At 36.4% G+C, this 16,201-nt stretch overlaps 2 protein-coding genes and 1 pseudogene across 2 annotated transcripts; 2 read left to right on the forward strand and 1 right to left on the reverse strand.

Annotated features, from left to right (window-relative positions):
- The first annotated feature begins 1,236 nt into the window (after nt 1-1,236).
- Nucleotides 1,237-2,031, forward strand: LOC115981364. Its single transcript, XM_031103509.1, has one exon. The coding sequence runs from the start codon at nt 1,237-1,239 to the stop codon at nt 2,029-2,031; it is 795 nt and encodes a 264-aa protein (XP_030959369.1).
- A 3,820-nt stretch (nt 2,032-5,851) lies between these two features.
- LOC115981365 lies at nt 5,852-6,175 on the forward strand. Its single transcript, XM_031103510.1, has one exon. It carries the CDS (start codon nt 5,852-5,854, stop codon nt 6,173-6,175), a length of 324 nt encoding a protein of 107 aa, XP_030959370.1.
- Nucleotides 6,176-9,964: 3,789 nt separating this feature from the next.
- On the reverse strand, nt 9,965-13,765 carry LOC115981367 (annotated as a pseudogene).
- Between the last annotated feature and the right edge of the window lie 2,436 nt (nt 13,766-16,201).

Genomic DNA, 16,201 nt, shown 5'->3' on the forward strand with positions numbered 1-16,201 from the left:
TTTGGGTAGCACTTTAAGGATTAGTAATATTTGGGACAACAGACAAGTACCACTAGGTTCTTTTTATCGCCCACTTTCCTTTTTCTCAAACAACTTTTTTTTTTTTAATTCTATATTATGGAAAATGAATAATTATATAAATATCTCATTCATGTAGGTTTGGCCCAATTGGAATCAAGATTACCAGGCCGAGGTCATGGTTCCTCATATAACTCAATATTTTAAATTTCGTTCTAAATATATTCGTCGTTTCTATCGTGTGCAATGCACATGACTTACTTAAAATGATTGTATACAATCACTTAATAACAAGACTCTTCCCTTTATTGTGACTGAATTTGCTCACAAAGAATTTATTTGTCTACGTGACATCGAAGATTATTGAGAAAGCAAATGTAAGTGCTTTCACACAATAAATGACGAGAATGCAAATGGATTTTGCAACACATACCCTGAATAGTCTTAGACTCTTAGTTGAATGTGACACATTTATTCTTGATACAGGTGATAAATAGAAGTAAAGTTGAAATACCAACAAAATTAATATTACTGCGAGGGATGTTCAATCTCTCTTCTTCATATTGCTATAAGATCCAAGCTTTTCTGTAGATTATTTTGACTTTGATACCAAGATTGAAGCTTTCCTATGATCCTATCTACTCAGCCTTTTCTAGGCATAAACTATAAACAATCAGTACAATACCCCACCTTGCTAGCTCTAAAGCTCCTCTAATTGAATCTCTTCAATCTAAAACTTCAAGCAAAATAAATAGTGTTAAACAGGGGTATTATTGAAGAACAAAGAAGTATAAGAAATTTGTAAATCTTTTTCTCAATCTGATGTCTGATTTTCTTGACTTAAAACTTTCTATGGAAGAAGTTTTGGAGAGAAAGGGAGCAACCTCATGGAATAGACGTGGGAAGTATTCGGAGGGTGCAAGCTCACACGTTACTTGTTAGGTGTGATTTAAAAGAGACAGCTAAATTACATTAGAAAATCATTTAAGTAGAGAAAGACATCCTAACTTAAATCTCCTAAATATGAAACAATATCAATAAAACATAGATTGTTTCTCCGCTGCTAGAAAGCTAGTGCTCAGGCTCTAACTTCTCTTGCACCGTAGAATTGGTTGTCCCTTTGTTTTGAAGGAGTTGTAAGTTTTTCCTCGGAATAACAAGTGTATTCCTTGGCTAGTGGGGTTTTTGTTCAAGGGTTTTGGGAAACAGTAAGTAGAGATGGACGACCTTGCACAATCTTGGAGGAAACTAACTCTATCTGATAGAGAAGGGCCAGGATGTCTCACTGCGGATGAAAATTTCTCTATAGCAGCAAAATTTCTCACCAAAAGGGCCATTAACGTTGATATCATAGCTAGAACTTTTACGCCATTATGGAGAGTTCAAAATGGTTTTAAGATTAAGGTCATTGGGGATCATAAGATTCTTTTCTCCTTTGAGAAGAAAAAGGATGTGGACAGAATCATGAGTAGCGAACCTTGGAGTTTCGACAAACATTTGGTGATTATGCATCGCTACGAGAACGAGGGGCCTTTACAAGAAATCAAGTTTGACAGGACGGTTTTTTGGGTTCAGATACATGGAGTCCCAATGAGATATATGACTATTGAAGCAGTAGAAAAAATCTGTAGTACTGTGGGAAAGGTGATTCGACCTACGGATCCTAGAGTTTATGATGGCGGTAGTTTCTTGTGTATCCAAGTGTCCATAGACTTAATTCTTCCTCTATGTAGAGGTCTCTTAGTCTCCCTGAATAAGGATAAGCAGGTGTGGATTTCTTTCAAATATGAGAGATTGCCGAACTTATGCTACTGGTGTGGTCGTCTTACACATGATGATAAGGACTGCGATCTTTGGATAGAGAGTGAAGGAACATTGCAAGCTGAGCAGAGGGAGTTCGGGTCACATCTAAGAGCTGCTCCATTCAGTATGTCACGAAAGAATATCATCGCTGTCCCTGGGTATTACTCCACGAGGAAGACGACTAACACAGAAGCCAGTACGGAGTCTTAACCAATGGTAGAAAATCACACAGCCCAGTCACAGCCCTCTGATGACTGTGCCGTGCCGGTGCAGAAGCAAAACAGTGATAACCATTTTAGATTGAGCGATGATCAGCCATCAATGCGTAACATTTGTTTTGGATTAAATCCCAATAAATCCACGGAGCCTAAAATCACGTCATCAATCAATCCCAATAATGCCGTGATAAATGAGACTTTAAAGCATCCAAATATGGAAGAAACGGCGCTGACTGAAGTAGTTTTGGACAGGTGTGAGGGGTCGGTTACAGCTAACAAGTTGGCACGTGATGCTTCAAGTAAACAGGGGCCAAAACAGATTAATGAGTCACATGCATCTCACGCACCTAGTAGGGCTTCGAAACAAGAAGGGCAGAAGCAGATTCTACCAACTTGGACACGTAGAGTCAGGCCACCAAATCAAGAAGTTGCTGCAAGTGGTGAATGTAGTTCAGGAAAAAAAAGGGAGAGAGGGGATTCAAAGGATCATTCCGAGTTGCCACCAAAACGTTTTCAGGCTTCTCAGAATGAGGAAGGAGTATCTATTTTATTGGTGGAGGCTGATCATCAGCCCCGCCAAAACCTATGAGTTACTTAGCATGGAACTGTCGTGGGCTTGGGAACCTACGTATAGTGAGAGAGCTCGGGGAGATAGTATGGGCAAAAGATCCCTCTTTAGTGTTCTTAGCCGAGACATTAACAGATGAAGCAAGGCTAGAATTTGTTCAAGGTAGTTTAGGGTTTGATCATAGATGGGTGGTTCCGAGAGTGGGCAGAAGTGGTAGATTGGTTCTTTTTTGGAAGGCTTCGGTGAAACTAACGGTGGTGGGCTCATGCAAAAACTTTATTGATGCTTTTGTTGATAAAGGTGAGGAGAGTGAGTGGAGGATAACAGGGTTTTATGGTGAGCCAGAGACGGCTAATAGGATTGAGGCATGGAACAAACTTAGGTATCTTAATTCCCACCCAATTTGTCCATGGCTGTGTTTGGGCGACTTCAATGAAATTGTTAGACAAGATGAAAAGGTGGGGGGTGCTTTAAGGTCTCATAATCAAATGCAGCTTTTTAGAGATGTTTTGGATGAGTGCGGCTTTATGGACTTGGGATTTGTGGGTCCAAAGTTCACTTGGGCAAGACACTATGAAGACGGTAGTTCTATTTGGGAAAGATTGGATAGAGGCTTGGCCATAAACAATTGGTTCCTTAAATTTCCGGGATCGAGGGTACATCACTTGCATTGTGACTCCTCCGATCACCAACCCATCCTTGTTGTTTTTTCGGGTTTGGAACATCCTAAGAGGAAGAAACCATTTAGATTTGAGGAAATGTGGCTTTCTAATACCAGTTGTGAAGAGGTTGTCAAAGCCGCTTGGTATTGCACTAGTGGGGCCGAAGATGGGAGAGATGTTTTGAATAAAGTGGAGAAGTGTGGTAAGGATTTAAACTGGTGGAATAGGAATGTTTTTGGAAATGTCCGAATGGAGTTAGAGAAAGCTAAAAAAATGCTCATTAAGGCAGAAAGGGAGGCCATTCTTAGTGGTAATAATACCTTTATAGCGCTTATCCCAAAGGTTAATTCACCCGAATATGCAAATTAATTTCACCCTATTGGCCTTTGTAATGTGTTGTATAAAATTTTTTCCAAAGTTTTAGCCAACCGTTTAAAAAAGCTGCTTCCTTCCATTATTACAGAACACCAATCTGCTTTTACTAAAGATAGATTAATTTCTGATAATATTCTTGTGGCCTTTGAGACCTTACACTGCCTTTAAAAATATAATGCTGGTTCCCATGGGTATATGGCAGTTAAATTAGATATGAGTAAAGCCTATAATCGGGTTGATTAGGGCTTTCTTGAAGAGATTATGAGGAAGATGGGTTTTAATGAAAAATGGATAAATCTTATGATGGTGTGTGTGAAATCAGTTACGTACTCTGTTTTGGTGAATGGTGAACCGTGTGGTATGATCCAACCCACAAGAGGAATAAGACAAGGAGACCCCCTTTCTCCTTTCCTATTCCTGCTGTGTACTGAGGGGTTAAATGGGATGATAAAGCAGGCTGAGAGGAGGGGTGATATCCATGGCTTTTCTCTATGCAGACGGGGTCCAAAACTAACAAATTTGCTTTTTGCAGATGATAGTCTCCTTTTTTGCAGGGCAACTATGGAGGAGTGTGGAAAGGTGTTGGAAGTGCTGAATAAATATGAGGAAGCTTCAGGTCAAAAAGTGAACAAGAGCAAAACCACAATCTTTTTTAGTAAAGCAACAAATGTTGAAGCGAAGAGGGCTATCAAGGAGGCTTGGGGTGTGTCAGAAATAACTCATTATGAAAGATACTTGGGTCTCCCATCTTTTGTGGGTAAAGGAAAGAAGGCTAGTTTCAATTATATTAAAGAAAAGGTGTGGCGGAAACTCCAAGGGTGGGAAGGGAAGTTACTTTCTTAGGCGGGTAGAGAGGTGTTGATTAAGTCGGTTATCCAAGCTATTCCTACTTACACAATGGGGTGTTTCAAAATTCCCATTGGCTTATGTAATGAGATCGAGGGCCTAATCAAGAAGTTTTGGTGGGGTCAAAGAGGAGACCGAAGGAGGATTCATTGGGTTAAATGGGAAGATATGACAAGATCAAAAACAATAGGTGGAATGGGTTTTTGAGAGCTTGCTTTGCACAATGATTCTCTCCTTGCAAAGCAAGCATGGCGTTTATTGCACAATACCGATTCACTATTTTACAAAGTTTTCAAAGCCCGATTTTTCCCTAACACTACTATTATGGAAGCCACAGATTCACGGATGGGCTCCTACGCTTGGAGGAGTATCCTTCATGGTAGAGAAGTTTTACAGAAAGGTGCTAGATGGCGGATTGGTAATGGGCAGAAGATTAAGATATGGCAGCACCATTGTCTGCAAAGGAAGCATCCACCTTATTTACCGGAGTGTCCAATTCAAGACTTTGAGGATTCAATGGTAGATACACTCATTGATCCATTGAACAGGCAGTGGGTAGTGGAGTTGGTCGACGGTCTTTTTACAAGGGAGGATGCCGAGATGATTAAAAAAATTCCTTTAGGCTGAGCTTCATCTAAGGATACTCTGTTTTGGCCCCATTCAAGCAACGGTGTCTATAGCTGTAAATCCGACTACAGATTTCTAAAGGAGGAGGCAGCGGCTTTGGGTGATGTTGCACAGGATCATCAGAACAGGGATAAGCACATTTGGAAGAGCATTTGGTCTATGCATACACCACAAAAGGTGAAGATCATGCTGTGGAGGGCATGCCGTAAAGCTCTACCAACAAAGCAAGCCTTAGTCTGTCGCAAAATCATTGAAGATCCAGTTTGTGAGCGATGTTGTAACTCGGCAGAAAATTCTTTACATGCTCTGTGGCGGTGTCCTGAACTGGATCCGGTGTGGGCCAATGCGAAGCTGTGGGGTTTCAGAAGTTCAGTGCACTTCCTGGACTTCAAAGAGCTATTGTCGTGGTTGATTCTGCAGAAAAAGGATGTTGAATTATTTACAGCAACGGTATGGATGATCTGGAACCAGCGGAACAGAGTAAGACTTAATATACCAGCTGATAGTCTTCACCAACTTGCTCATACTGCCAGGTACAACAGGAAACACGACGGACCAGAAGCAGGTGGAAGCCTCTGAGGAGTGCATTTTTGAAAATAAATTACGACGGCGCGAACTTTCCGAAAGAAAATAAATCAGGGATAGGAGTGGTGATAAGAGATGGAGATGGTGAAGTGATAGCTTCATGCTCGAAACTATTGCATCAAGCCTATAGTAGTAGAGAGGTTGAGGCGATGGCGGCTGTTACAGCCCTTTCCTTGGCATCAGACATAGGAGTTCAACAAGCTATCTTAGAAGGAGACTCACTGGAAGTTTTTAAGGCTCAAACGGATGATTCGGTCCCTTTAGCTCCATTTGGTTTATTCATAGATGAGGTGAAAAGTTTATCCTCACAATTTGTTAAATTACTTTATTCTCATACATTTAGAGAAGGTAATTCTTTAGCTCATGGTCTGGCTAGACATGCCATTGGCATACCAGGTTTCCTAGTGTGGATGGAGGATGTTCCACCACATCTTTATTCTGTAGTTCAAGCCGATTTAAGAGGCGCTTTTTAATAAAAATTTCGATGTTTCCCCTCAAAAAAAAAAAAAAAAAAAAACTTAAATCTCCTAAAAAATATAAGGAAAAAAGAGGAACCAAAATACCCAATCAATGCTCAATGATGATTAATAATTTTTTGCTAAATCGAAAAATGATTAATAAGATGTAATGTCCATCGTGGGTTAGAGTGCATTTTTCTTCACATAATTGAACAACACTTGGTCGAAGCAAAATGTTATTGACATAATTTAAAGTTTACCTTTGGGCATAATTAATGGAGAATGATTGTATTATTTGAAACTTGACAAATATATGAACCAAATACCCACGCTAAGATCACATTCTGTTTTCGGTTAATTAATAGGTTTCTGTTTTGGTGCAGTAATTTTTTCCCCCAAGTCAACCAACATAACATCCAAACCAATGCATCCTGTAAGCTAACACGTAGTTAGGCAATATTATTAGTATGACAAATATTTTATTTGTACACTTTTTGTGTACATAACTACATATTTTATGCACCCACAAAAAAAAAAAAAAAAAAAAAAAAAAAAAAAAAAAAAAACATATTTTATGCACATCACATGAAAGACAGGATTATCTAGGTTGAGTTAGAAGAAAAAACCAACATATTTCATGCTTTCTATTAGGGTGGGTGGGCATTTATCTATCTTTGCCATCCAAAAGTGAACCGAAACTTAGGTCAGAGATGGAAATAGCCAAATACGTCCAAGCCTATTACATTCAAAAGCCTATTGGGCCAAGTTGTAAGCACTAATTGTATTTTTTTTTTTTTTTTTTTAATCAGTAAGAATAATTGGATCTCTTTCTTACAAAGGAAATATCCGAACAACATCAACAAATCTTAGGTAGCAAATTTTTTGATATCAGCAATAAATTCTCAACCAGATTAGTTTGAATCGAACACGTTAACATATCATCAATTGTTGAAAAAGTAGTCCAATGAGACGACAATTCAAAAGAATTCAAAGTTCAAAAGATTTAAGATATTCACAGCACCAACTCCTAAAATATTGTTTAAACTCTTTAGATTGGCGGCATTAGATAGAGCAAGTAAGGCCGGCTTCATAGCTTGGGCTTCTCCCTTAATGCATCTCCCTCCCTGATGAAGAAATTTAGTCCTAAGCATGCATGAATCTTCCATCTTCAATCCCTGCATGATAGCAGCATCAAAGTTTAATTTTCTTTTTTCTCTTCTAATTAGCCCTTCCTCGCAGCATGTTCATGAGCTTGTTTTCTTAAATTAGCAATCTACACTTGTTTTGTGACTTACCTTAACAAGACTATTAACTAAAAGTTTAATTTTTTGGTGTTTTTAATAAAAATTTCCAAAATTCAAATCTCCTCTACTTGAATTGTTACTACTACACAGGTCCTACTAAGTCGAAGCAAAGTACTATGCTGGCAAAATTTATTTTAGTCAACTCTAAGTATTCAAACAAATGTGTTCCTTCAATTATACACTCATAAGTCATAAGGGACCAATCTTTTTCCTTTTAAAGCAACCGGGTCTCTTATTACCATGTCATCCTTGTTATAATTCTCTATCAAGCTACTCTGCTCAGCTTGTATCCTATACTCCATTTACTCTGACCCCACATTCCTAGCCAATCTTGCATAGCGAATCTCCACCACCCATTCAGTCCCAAGCAGCACCTCTTGCATGAACACCAAGCCAGGCCGGAGAAAAATTGTATGTGTAAGGGCTGCACCACGTATACCAATCATTGCATTGCTTGAATGTATCAATTCATAAAATTTGTAGATAGGGTTCATAATTGTTGGCTAAAAAATAATCACATTAAAACTAATCATTTTAGCTTCAAATTTTACTTCATTTTGGTTCAAAAGTACATGACCTGCACCACCATTACAACAAATCAACACAAGAATTAACCTAGATTTTGAAGGGTTAAATTTAGAGAGATAGTCTTGATTTGGAATTTGGGCCATAGGCTTTGTCAACTAAGGCATGGAAATATGTGGACGTTTTTTAGTTTGGTATTAATTTAGGGTCTATAGTGACCAAACCATGCGATATAATACTCTCATTGGCAAGAGGGAAACAATCAGAGATAGTATAATTATTAGGGTTTCTGATAAAGTATTTTGTGACGGCACGTAATATTTATGTGTACTTATTGACGCACCAATTAAGAGTCTTTGATATCATAAATATAACATCTTGATCAAGGAAGATTGAATTGATAGTAATGAAGATGGGATGAAGCCATCACTGAATTCATGGAAGATGATTCCAGTGAATCTGCCATCATTGAATACTATGGTTGGGGCCTTGTGTTAGATATCACATTTTGGGCCTGAGATGAGGGTTACGCATTTAATTCTAGACATTTTGTGAGTCTCCAATTTGCGTGGATATTTACGGTCTATTTGAGATCTGATTATTTTGCTGAAACTGAAAACTTTTTGCTGAAAATACTATAGATAAAGGTAAAAGCTAGCTGAAATAGGACAGTGGGACTTATAAATAGTATCAAAAGGTGTAGTGGGGCCCATGAATAGTACCAAAAATAAGCTGAATAGTAAAATAAGCTGGTTTTTTAATTTGGAGCCAAACATACACTTAATGGTTTACTTCCTAATGATTTAAATTATAATTTGTTTGTATTTTTGCAAAGTGAATAGTCTGATCTAGGAAGTATCAAATGGCAATTTTCTTTATATGAGAATAGAAATTAGCAATGGCATTGGCGAAATATAAAGTTAATGGAACATACAATAAATAATATCTAATTGGCACAAAATTTGACATGCGTGTTAAGAATATAAAAAACACGTAATTCAATGGTTAGATTTGCAAATTATGTAGTCATGTTAATTTTTTGAATGGAAGTTATAGTTTTAGTTTACAACCAAGTTTGTAGCCAAACTCTGTCCTAACAGTAATCTTGAAACAGTATATTGGTACGTACTAGTATCAAAATATTCTATTCTAATAGTCGATTCGAAACAGTCTTTGAAATGAAATTCAAAACTTTGTTTTAACCACAAATCACGACTCTAGATTGTCCCTTGAGCTACATATATAATGATTTGTATTAAGCTATAGCGAGTTGGTGACATACTTATATAATATTGGTGTGCATGCTTCTTTTTTCTTTTTCTTTTTTCTTTTTTTTTTCTTGTATAATAAAATATAATTCTAAGACTCTTACAATTATTTCATTATACTCAACTAGGTTTCTCTTATTACACACTTAAATACAATTACTACAATCGTCGTAAATCTATAGCAAGTGCCTTTGCTTGTCTTAGAGTCCATTTGGGAATAATTTATTTAGTTGAAACTAAAAATTTTTTGCTGAAAGTACTGTAGATTAAACTAAAGGTAGTTGAAATAATACAGTAGGATCCATAAATAATACCAAAAAGTGCCATGAGACCTATAAATAGTTGCAAAAATAAATTGAATGGTAGCAAAAATAAGTTAAATAGTAAAAAAAGTTGGCTTTTTAAACCAATGCCAAACACAACCTTAATCTTCACGTACGTATGTTCACTCCAAAAGTTCTCACTAGCCAATCCGTCCTTCTTGAGGTGACAACATGTCCGGTAAGCAATCCAATTACCAATCCACAAGCATATCCAATCACTACCACTTTCCAACCAATTCCTTCTCCCAATGATGATTCACATTTCATTTCAGAAGTTGGTATCTCATTATTTCCACATTTTTTTGACAACTGAAAGCCACACAATCCAAAGTTTCCCTTGAAAGAGGAACTTTGAAATGTCAAAAACTGCCCACCTTGTGGAATTTAACCAGTAAGTTGATTTTGAGAAAGGTTTAAATACTCAAGAAATGTGAGACTTGTTAGCTGCTGAGGGATTTCACCAAAGAGGCTATTTCAAGAAAGATCCAAAGATTCAAGCTCAATTAGGTTTCCTAACGATGATGGGATATGGCTCATAAAGTTATTCCCCTATAAATTGAGTATGTAAGGTTGAATTTATTCAACCATCTAATTGGCTTTATTCCGTGCCAAATTTGCTTGTAATTCAGCATTTAGTAACCCTGTATTTAGGTGGGTTTGATGTAAGGGTAGTGAGTGAGATAGAGTGAAGATTGCTCAAGAGTGTGCAAAAAAACAGAGACTCGCGGCTGGGACTCGCGGGTGACTCGTGGCTGCAAGTCGCCAGACGCAGCACATGTGCCAAGCATGCTGGAAGATGAACAGTCATGCTAGCTGGAGCACTACAGGACAAAACAGGACAACTGGCCATACGGTTATCTCGCGACTGGATCTCGCGACTTAATCAAGCCGCGAGGTCAAGCTGCAAGCCACCCCTGTTTTGTAAAACCTGACGTTTCACATTCCTCTCCCACTCCAGTATAAATACCCCTTTTACCCACGATTGAAAGAGAGCTTCCAGAGAGAATTTTGAGAGAGAAACCCTAAAGAAAAACAAGATTGATTCACCCACAATCTATACCTTAGAGTCTCTTCAAATTCCTCAACTCTCTTCCTCTCCATTGTCAAATCCTTGAGAGGCATTATACCAAACCTGGTTCTCACCATCATCATCACTGTGAGACAGCTGTTTGGATTTCTGGGAAGCAGTTAGGAAGGAACCAATCTTTATTGGTTGATGCTACGGTCTAGTAGCGGAACCCGGGTAGCTAGAAAAGAAAAAGGTTCGGCGCAACCTCGTTGGAGCAAGAAGCTTGGAGGGCTTAGGTGCACTGGGTAGATTAGGCTTGGAGGGTCTATTGCTGTCCATGTATCCCAACTATATTTTCTAGTGGATTGTTTACCGCTTGAAGGGCGGCGGAGAGGTTTTACGTCGAGGGCTTCGGTTTCCTCTTCGATAACACATCGCGTGTTGTTTTTGTGTTTGCATCTTCCTTCCTCTCTATCTTTGCCTTTTTATTATCTGCTGTGGATTATACTTTGTTTTGGCTTAGATAGTTTTTACCAATTCCATATTATAGCATATGTTAAGTTTCCGCACACTAGTTGTTTGACATATTGCTTGAATTGGTTAAGTTGTAATTTGGGGGTCTAAACGTTCAAGGGTGTTTATACACGTTTTTGAACTTTCAGAGTACAATTAGTGCCTTGAGGTTCCCTACACTATTTGGGATTTCTCCATAAAAACTATCGTTAGAGAGATCAATAGCTATGAAGATGGTCAAAAATTTTACCAATTCCATTTTTAGTCCTTTACTCATTATAGTCATTGAGTCTTTGTAATAATTGGAGTCATCTCCCATGTACCTTGGTTGTGATTTGTCTTTGCCAGTGACCCCTAGGATTGCACTCCAGTTTTGAAAGTACTCGGATGGTAACTTACTAGAAAAATTGTTATGAGAGAGGTCAATAACATGCAGCTTGGATAATCCAAAATTTATATGAGGATCACATATAGGACCGTAGAATCCATTTGCTAGCAAGACAAGAATCTTTAACTCTGGTAAAGACACCAACCAGAAAGGGAATGTACTGTTCGATTTGTTATTTCCAAGATTCAAATCATCTAGCATTTGACATTTAACTAAGGATCTTGGAATCTGCCCTTGTATTTGATTGTGATTCAAGTCTAGCGTCTTCAAACTACATCCATTTATGAACATTTCAAGCAATTTTCCTCAAAAGTGGTTATTTCTCATAACCAGTACTGCAAGAGAATTGCTTAAGTTAAGTAAACATTGTGGAATCTAACCAATCAATTGGTTATTTGACACATCAAGAATTTGTAGAGCACACACCTTACAAATCATTGGTGGGATACCTCCGATCAAATTATTTTTTGAGGCAAAAAAATCATTTGCAGACAAAGGAAGAATTGGAAATGACTCTTGCAACATGTTAGAACTCAAGTCTAAAGTTTGAATATTTTTCCATGGAAGAACTAATGGTGGTTACTCAAATTTGCTTAAAAGGTTAAAAGAAAGATTTAGGACAATCAATGTATCTTTTCCAATATTCCAAAACCATTTAGGTATTTACCTTTAATGTTATTGTTGGAAAGGTCTAAAATTCGCAATTCATTTTGGGCTTCTAGAAAATCTGGAAATTCAGGCAAATTGCAAGAAGACAACTACAAATTTATAAATTTGGGGAGGGTTGAATTGATATTTGCTTTTGAAACAAATGCTTTGTTACCTGAAAAATCGAGTTCGTGAAGCTCTTTAAGCTCCAAGAAAATGTTTAAATCCACCTTGCCCTTTAGGTTGATTGAAGAAAGATGTAGCATTTGTAGCTTAGTGAAATTGACAATTGATCTTGGAATCAATTCATTCAATTTGTTTTCACTCAATACCAATCCATATAATGGTGATGAAGAGATATTTTGCAATTTGAGCGGGTCAGTAAGCTGATTTTGATCTAGAACTAGTACAGACAATGAAGGGATTGTAAACAAATCTGAGGGAATGGCCTCTGTGAGTGAGTTTTATGAAAAAATAAGGGCAAACAAATTAGGAAGTCTGCTTATATTGGATGGGATTGGCCCTTTCAACTGATTTCCTGAGAGATTTATAAAACTGAGTTTAGTAATATTTGTTAGCCAAATTGGGAAGATGCCGCCAAATTTGTTATTTGAAAGGCTTAATTGTTCAATTTGAGTAAGATTTCCTAGGAAAGATGGTACTTCTTGATTGAAAAGGATCTTATCAAGTTTCAGAGAAGTGAATTTTGCAAGGTTTCCAAATGTGGAAGGAAGCTGACCATGGAAATTGTTATATGAAAGGGAAAGATAAGTAAGCTGTGATAGGTTTCCAATAGATGGGAGAATTGCCCCTGAAAAATTACTTGAATCAAGATTCAAATAATTCAAGGACTTGAGGTTGCTAATTGAAATGGGCAATTCTCCAAATAAATTTGTTTCGGAAAGATCCAAAACACTCAAGGACCCAAGGTTGCCGATTGAATTAGGAAATTCCCCAGAAAAATTTTGTTGCACGAAGATGCAATTACTTCAGGGAACTTCAAGATCGAAATTTGGGAAGAAAACCAACGAGTTTTTGGTTATATGATAGATCAATGGTTTGTATCTTGGGCAACAGGAAAATATTTGAGGGAAATTCACCCTGCAAATAGCACGAAGACAGAGAAAGAGAAGTCAGGGTAGACAAATTTGCTAGGGATTGGGGTAGCGACGATGAAATGTTCACGTCGTCTAGATAAAGTTATCTCAAATATGTCATGTTCTGGACAAGTACTTCAAGATCAATTCTTCTGAGATCCAACAATTTCTCATAATAATCACCACCAACAAAGTATTCAAAAATAATTTAAAGAGAGATCAAGTGAAACCAAATTGGATAGCCAAGAAATTTCTGACGGGATTCGGCCATGTAGGAAGGAAAAAGAGAGGTTGAGATGCGTCAACCTTACAAGCTGGCCAAATTTAGGTGGGATTGTGGAGGAAGAGAAGTTGTTGAGGGCAAGGTTTAGTTTCCGAAGGTGACACAGATTGAAGAGACTGCTGTTAGAGTTGAGAAGCACATAAAGCCAACTGTTGCCCAGGTCTAAGCCAATCACCTCACCATTCTGTGTATCACATGTGACCCCATCCCAGGAACAACAATCACTATCTGCCTTCCAAGACTTCATCTTTGGATAAGAACCATTGAATTATTAGTATATTCAGAATACATTCTCTTTTGAACAAACTCTTGCGTTAGTTGCAACAAAGCAGAGCTCTGGTGAGGGAGGCAAAGGTGTTCAGAGGAAGAACTAGAAGTACTCTGTGAAAGTGAAACGAAGAAAAAAAGAGAGGCAAGGTATAACGTAAGATACTGGTTCCATTTCCCCATTATCATCATCTCAACATATAAAGAGGTTGCTTCGAATTGAGTGTGAAGATGAGTACAGGTTGATTTGATGATACAAGAGGATGCTCATGGCATGCTATATATATATATATATATATACATATATAGAAAGATTGCGGATATGAATTAATATACTAATAATTTGTCATATTAGTTCTTTGGAATTTTGGTTTTCATTTCAAAAGTAAGTTGTGGCTTTATTTATTTTCTTATATTGAGAGTGGACGCAATTATAGGAAAATAAGGGATCTGAAAACAACATACATTTTGCAAAATACAATTTCTTTCTTTCTTTATTTTTATTTTTTGTTGCCATTTGTCTACAAAACAGAACATTCTTGAAGAATTATCTAATTGGATTTGGATGATTATATGATCTGTTAGTGATAAATGGTAAATACTGAATAAGTGAATAGTCCACGAAAGATGCAAAAGAGAATAGGTGATTTTGCAACGTGAATAACACTTATCAAATGTAAATCTAATAAAGACTAAAGTCACAAAACTTCCAGAGTCCAATTGGTTTTACTTGGTGGGCTTCATGTAGCTATCTAGACATTTTGGGGTGGTCTTTCTTTTTTCTTTTTCTTTTTTCTATTTCTTTTTTGTATTTAATCGATAGGTGGTGGTCTTTTTTGTTTTTTTTTTTTTTTTGAGTGTAAAGTGAGTTTGGCCCTCAACATATACATAATGAATCATTTGGGTTCACCTCAATTGAAAACTAAACATTCCTTAATTTTAAAAAAAAAATTAATTAATTAGTAACCCTTTTTTTTTGGAAGACTTAATTAATAACCTAGACTCACTAATTAAATTACCTGTTCAATATCTGAAAGCCAATATTTGGTACTTTGCTAGCTTAATTAGCCTATGAAATAGTTTTCCCTGATATTAAATGAAAAGTAGGTTAAAGCTCAAGCATTGATAATTGAACAAACTAGACCAAAAATGCAACACGCTTTGGAAGTTGATTAAGATTCTTTAGAGTTTTCAAAAGTGATTTCAAATATAATTTTTTTAAATTTTATTTATCCACTATAAAATAAGTAGGAGTGTCCATGGGTTGGGTTTAGGGTCAGACTACCACTCAATCCTATCAACTCTGGTCTGGAATTGCACCACCTGTCAACCATTATGGGTATATGGGTCTTTGACTGCCATGACTTCACTATTCTAGTGGTTGGATTGGTTGAAACCACAAGATCTAGTCTAGATCTCGCCAGATTTAGTTAAGCAAATAAATTAAAATTTTCCAAATTATTATAATTTAAATAAAATGAAGGAAAATAATACAGGTGGCCAATCTTAACAAATCAATTGAAAATTCATAGCTGGCTCTAAAATTTTGGGACTAAATCTTTGTTGCTGTTGTTATTGTATCATAATTTAAATAGAAATCAAAATGATAATAGTCAAATACTATTTATACCTGTAATATATTTATTTTAAAATAGAAAAATAAAACTTTTCTTTTTAATTTTTAATTTTTTTTTCTAGAGTGATATCTTATTCAATGACAACTACAAAAAACTTTACCAGTTAAACTAACCAGAACCCAACTTTTCTTTTTGAATTTTAAGTGATTAATAAGGATATTAACACTTTGCCATTGATTATTGTATCTATAGAGTCCCTTTTTGCTCTGAATTAAAATAGTCTACTTAAATCAAAACCAATGAATATAGTCATCATGATGACATTTTAGTGTTAAGTCCATCTAAATCAAATGATTAAAGATACTAATACTGTGTCATTGACTTGCTATTCTAGAAAGTTTGGTAAACAAAAGTTTTAAGGATATAATATATAGGACTTCCAGTCTGATTTCTCCAACAAAAAAGAAAAAAGAAAAAAGAAGATATAATATATAAATAGTATGGCCCTTATTGCTCTTAATCAAAATAGCCTACTTAAATAAAAACTAGTGAATACGGTGATAATGTGATAATGATGACATTTTAGTGTTAAGTAACAATCAGTAACCTGATTATTAAATAATAATTAAAAAAATCCCATTAACCAATTCTAATCAATGGCAAAAATAGCCTTTTTTTTTTCCTCGTTGGCCAATCCACTTTCAACTTCTTTACTGAAAATTCCAAGCACGGTAGGAACCACCATATAGGACAATATGAATAAATAAATCAATGGTGTAGATTGTAGAGTCTGTGAAAACAATTGCTTGTAATTTAATTATTTATATACTATGGATTAA

Source organism: Quercus lobata, chromosome 3 (genome assembly GCF_001633185.2).
Source record: "Quercus lobata isolate SW786 chromosome 3, ValleyOak3.0 Primary Assembly, whole genome shotgun sequence".
NCBI lineage: Eukaryota > Viridiplantae > Streptophyta > Magnoliopsida > Fagales > Fagaceae > Quercus > Quercus lobata.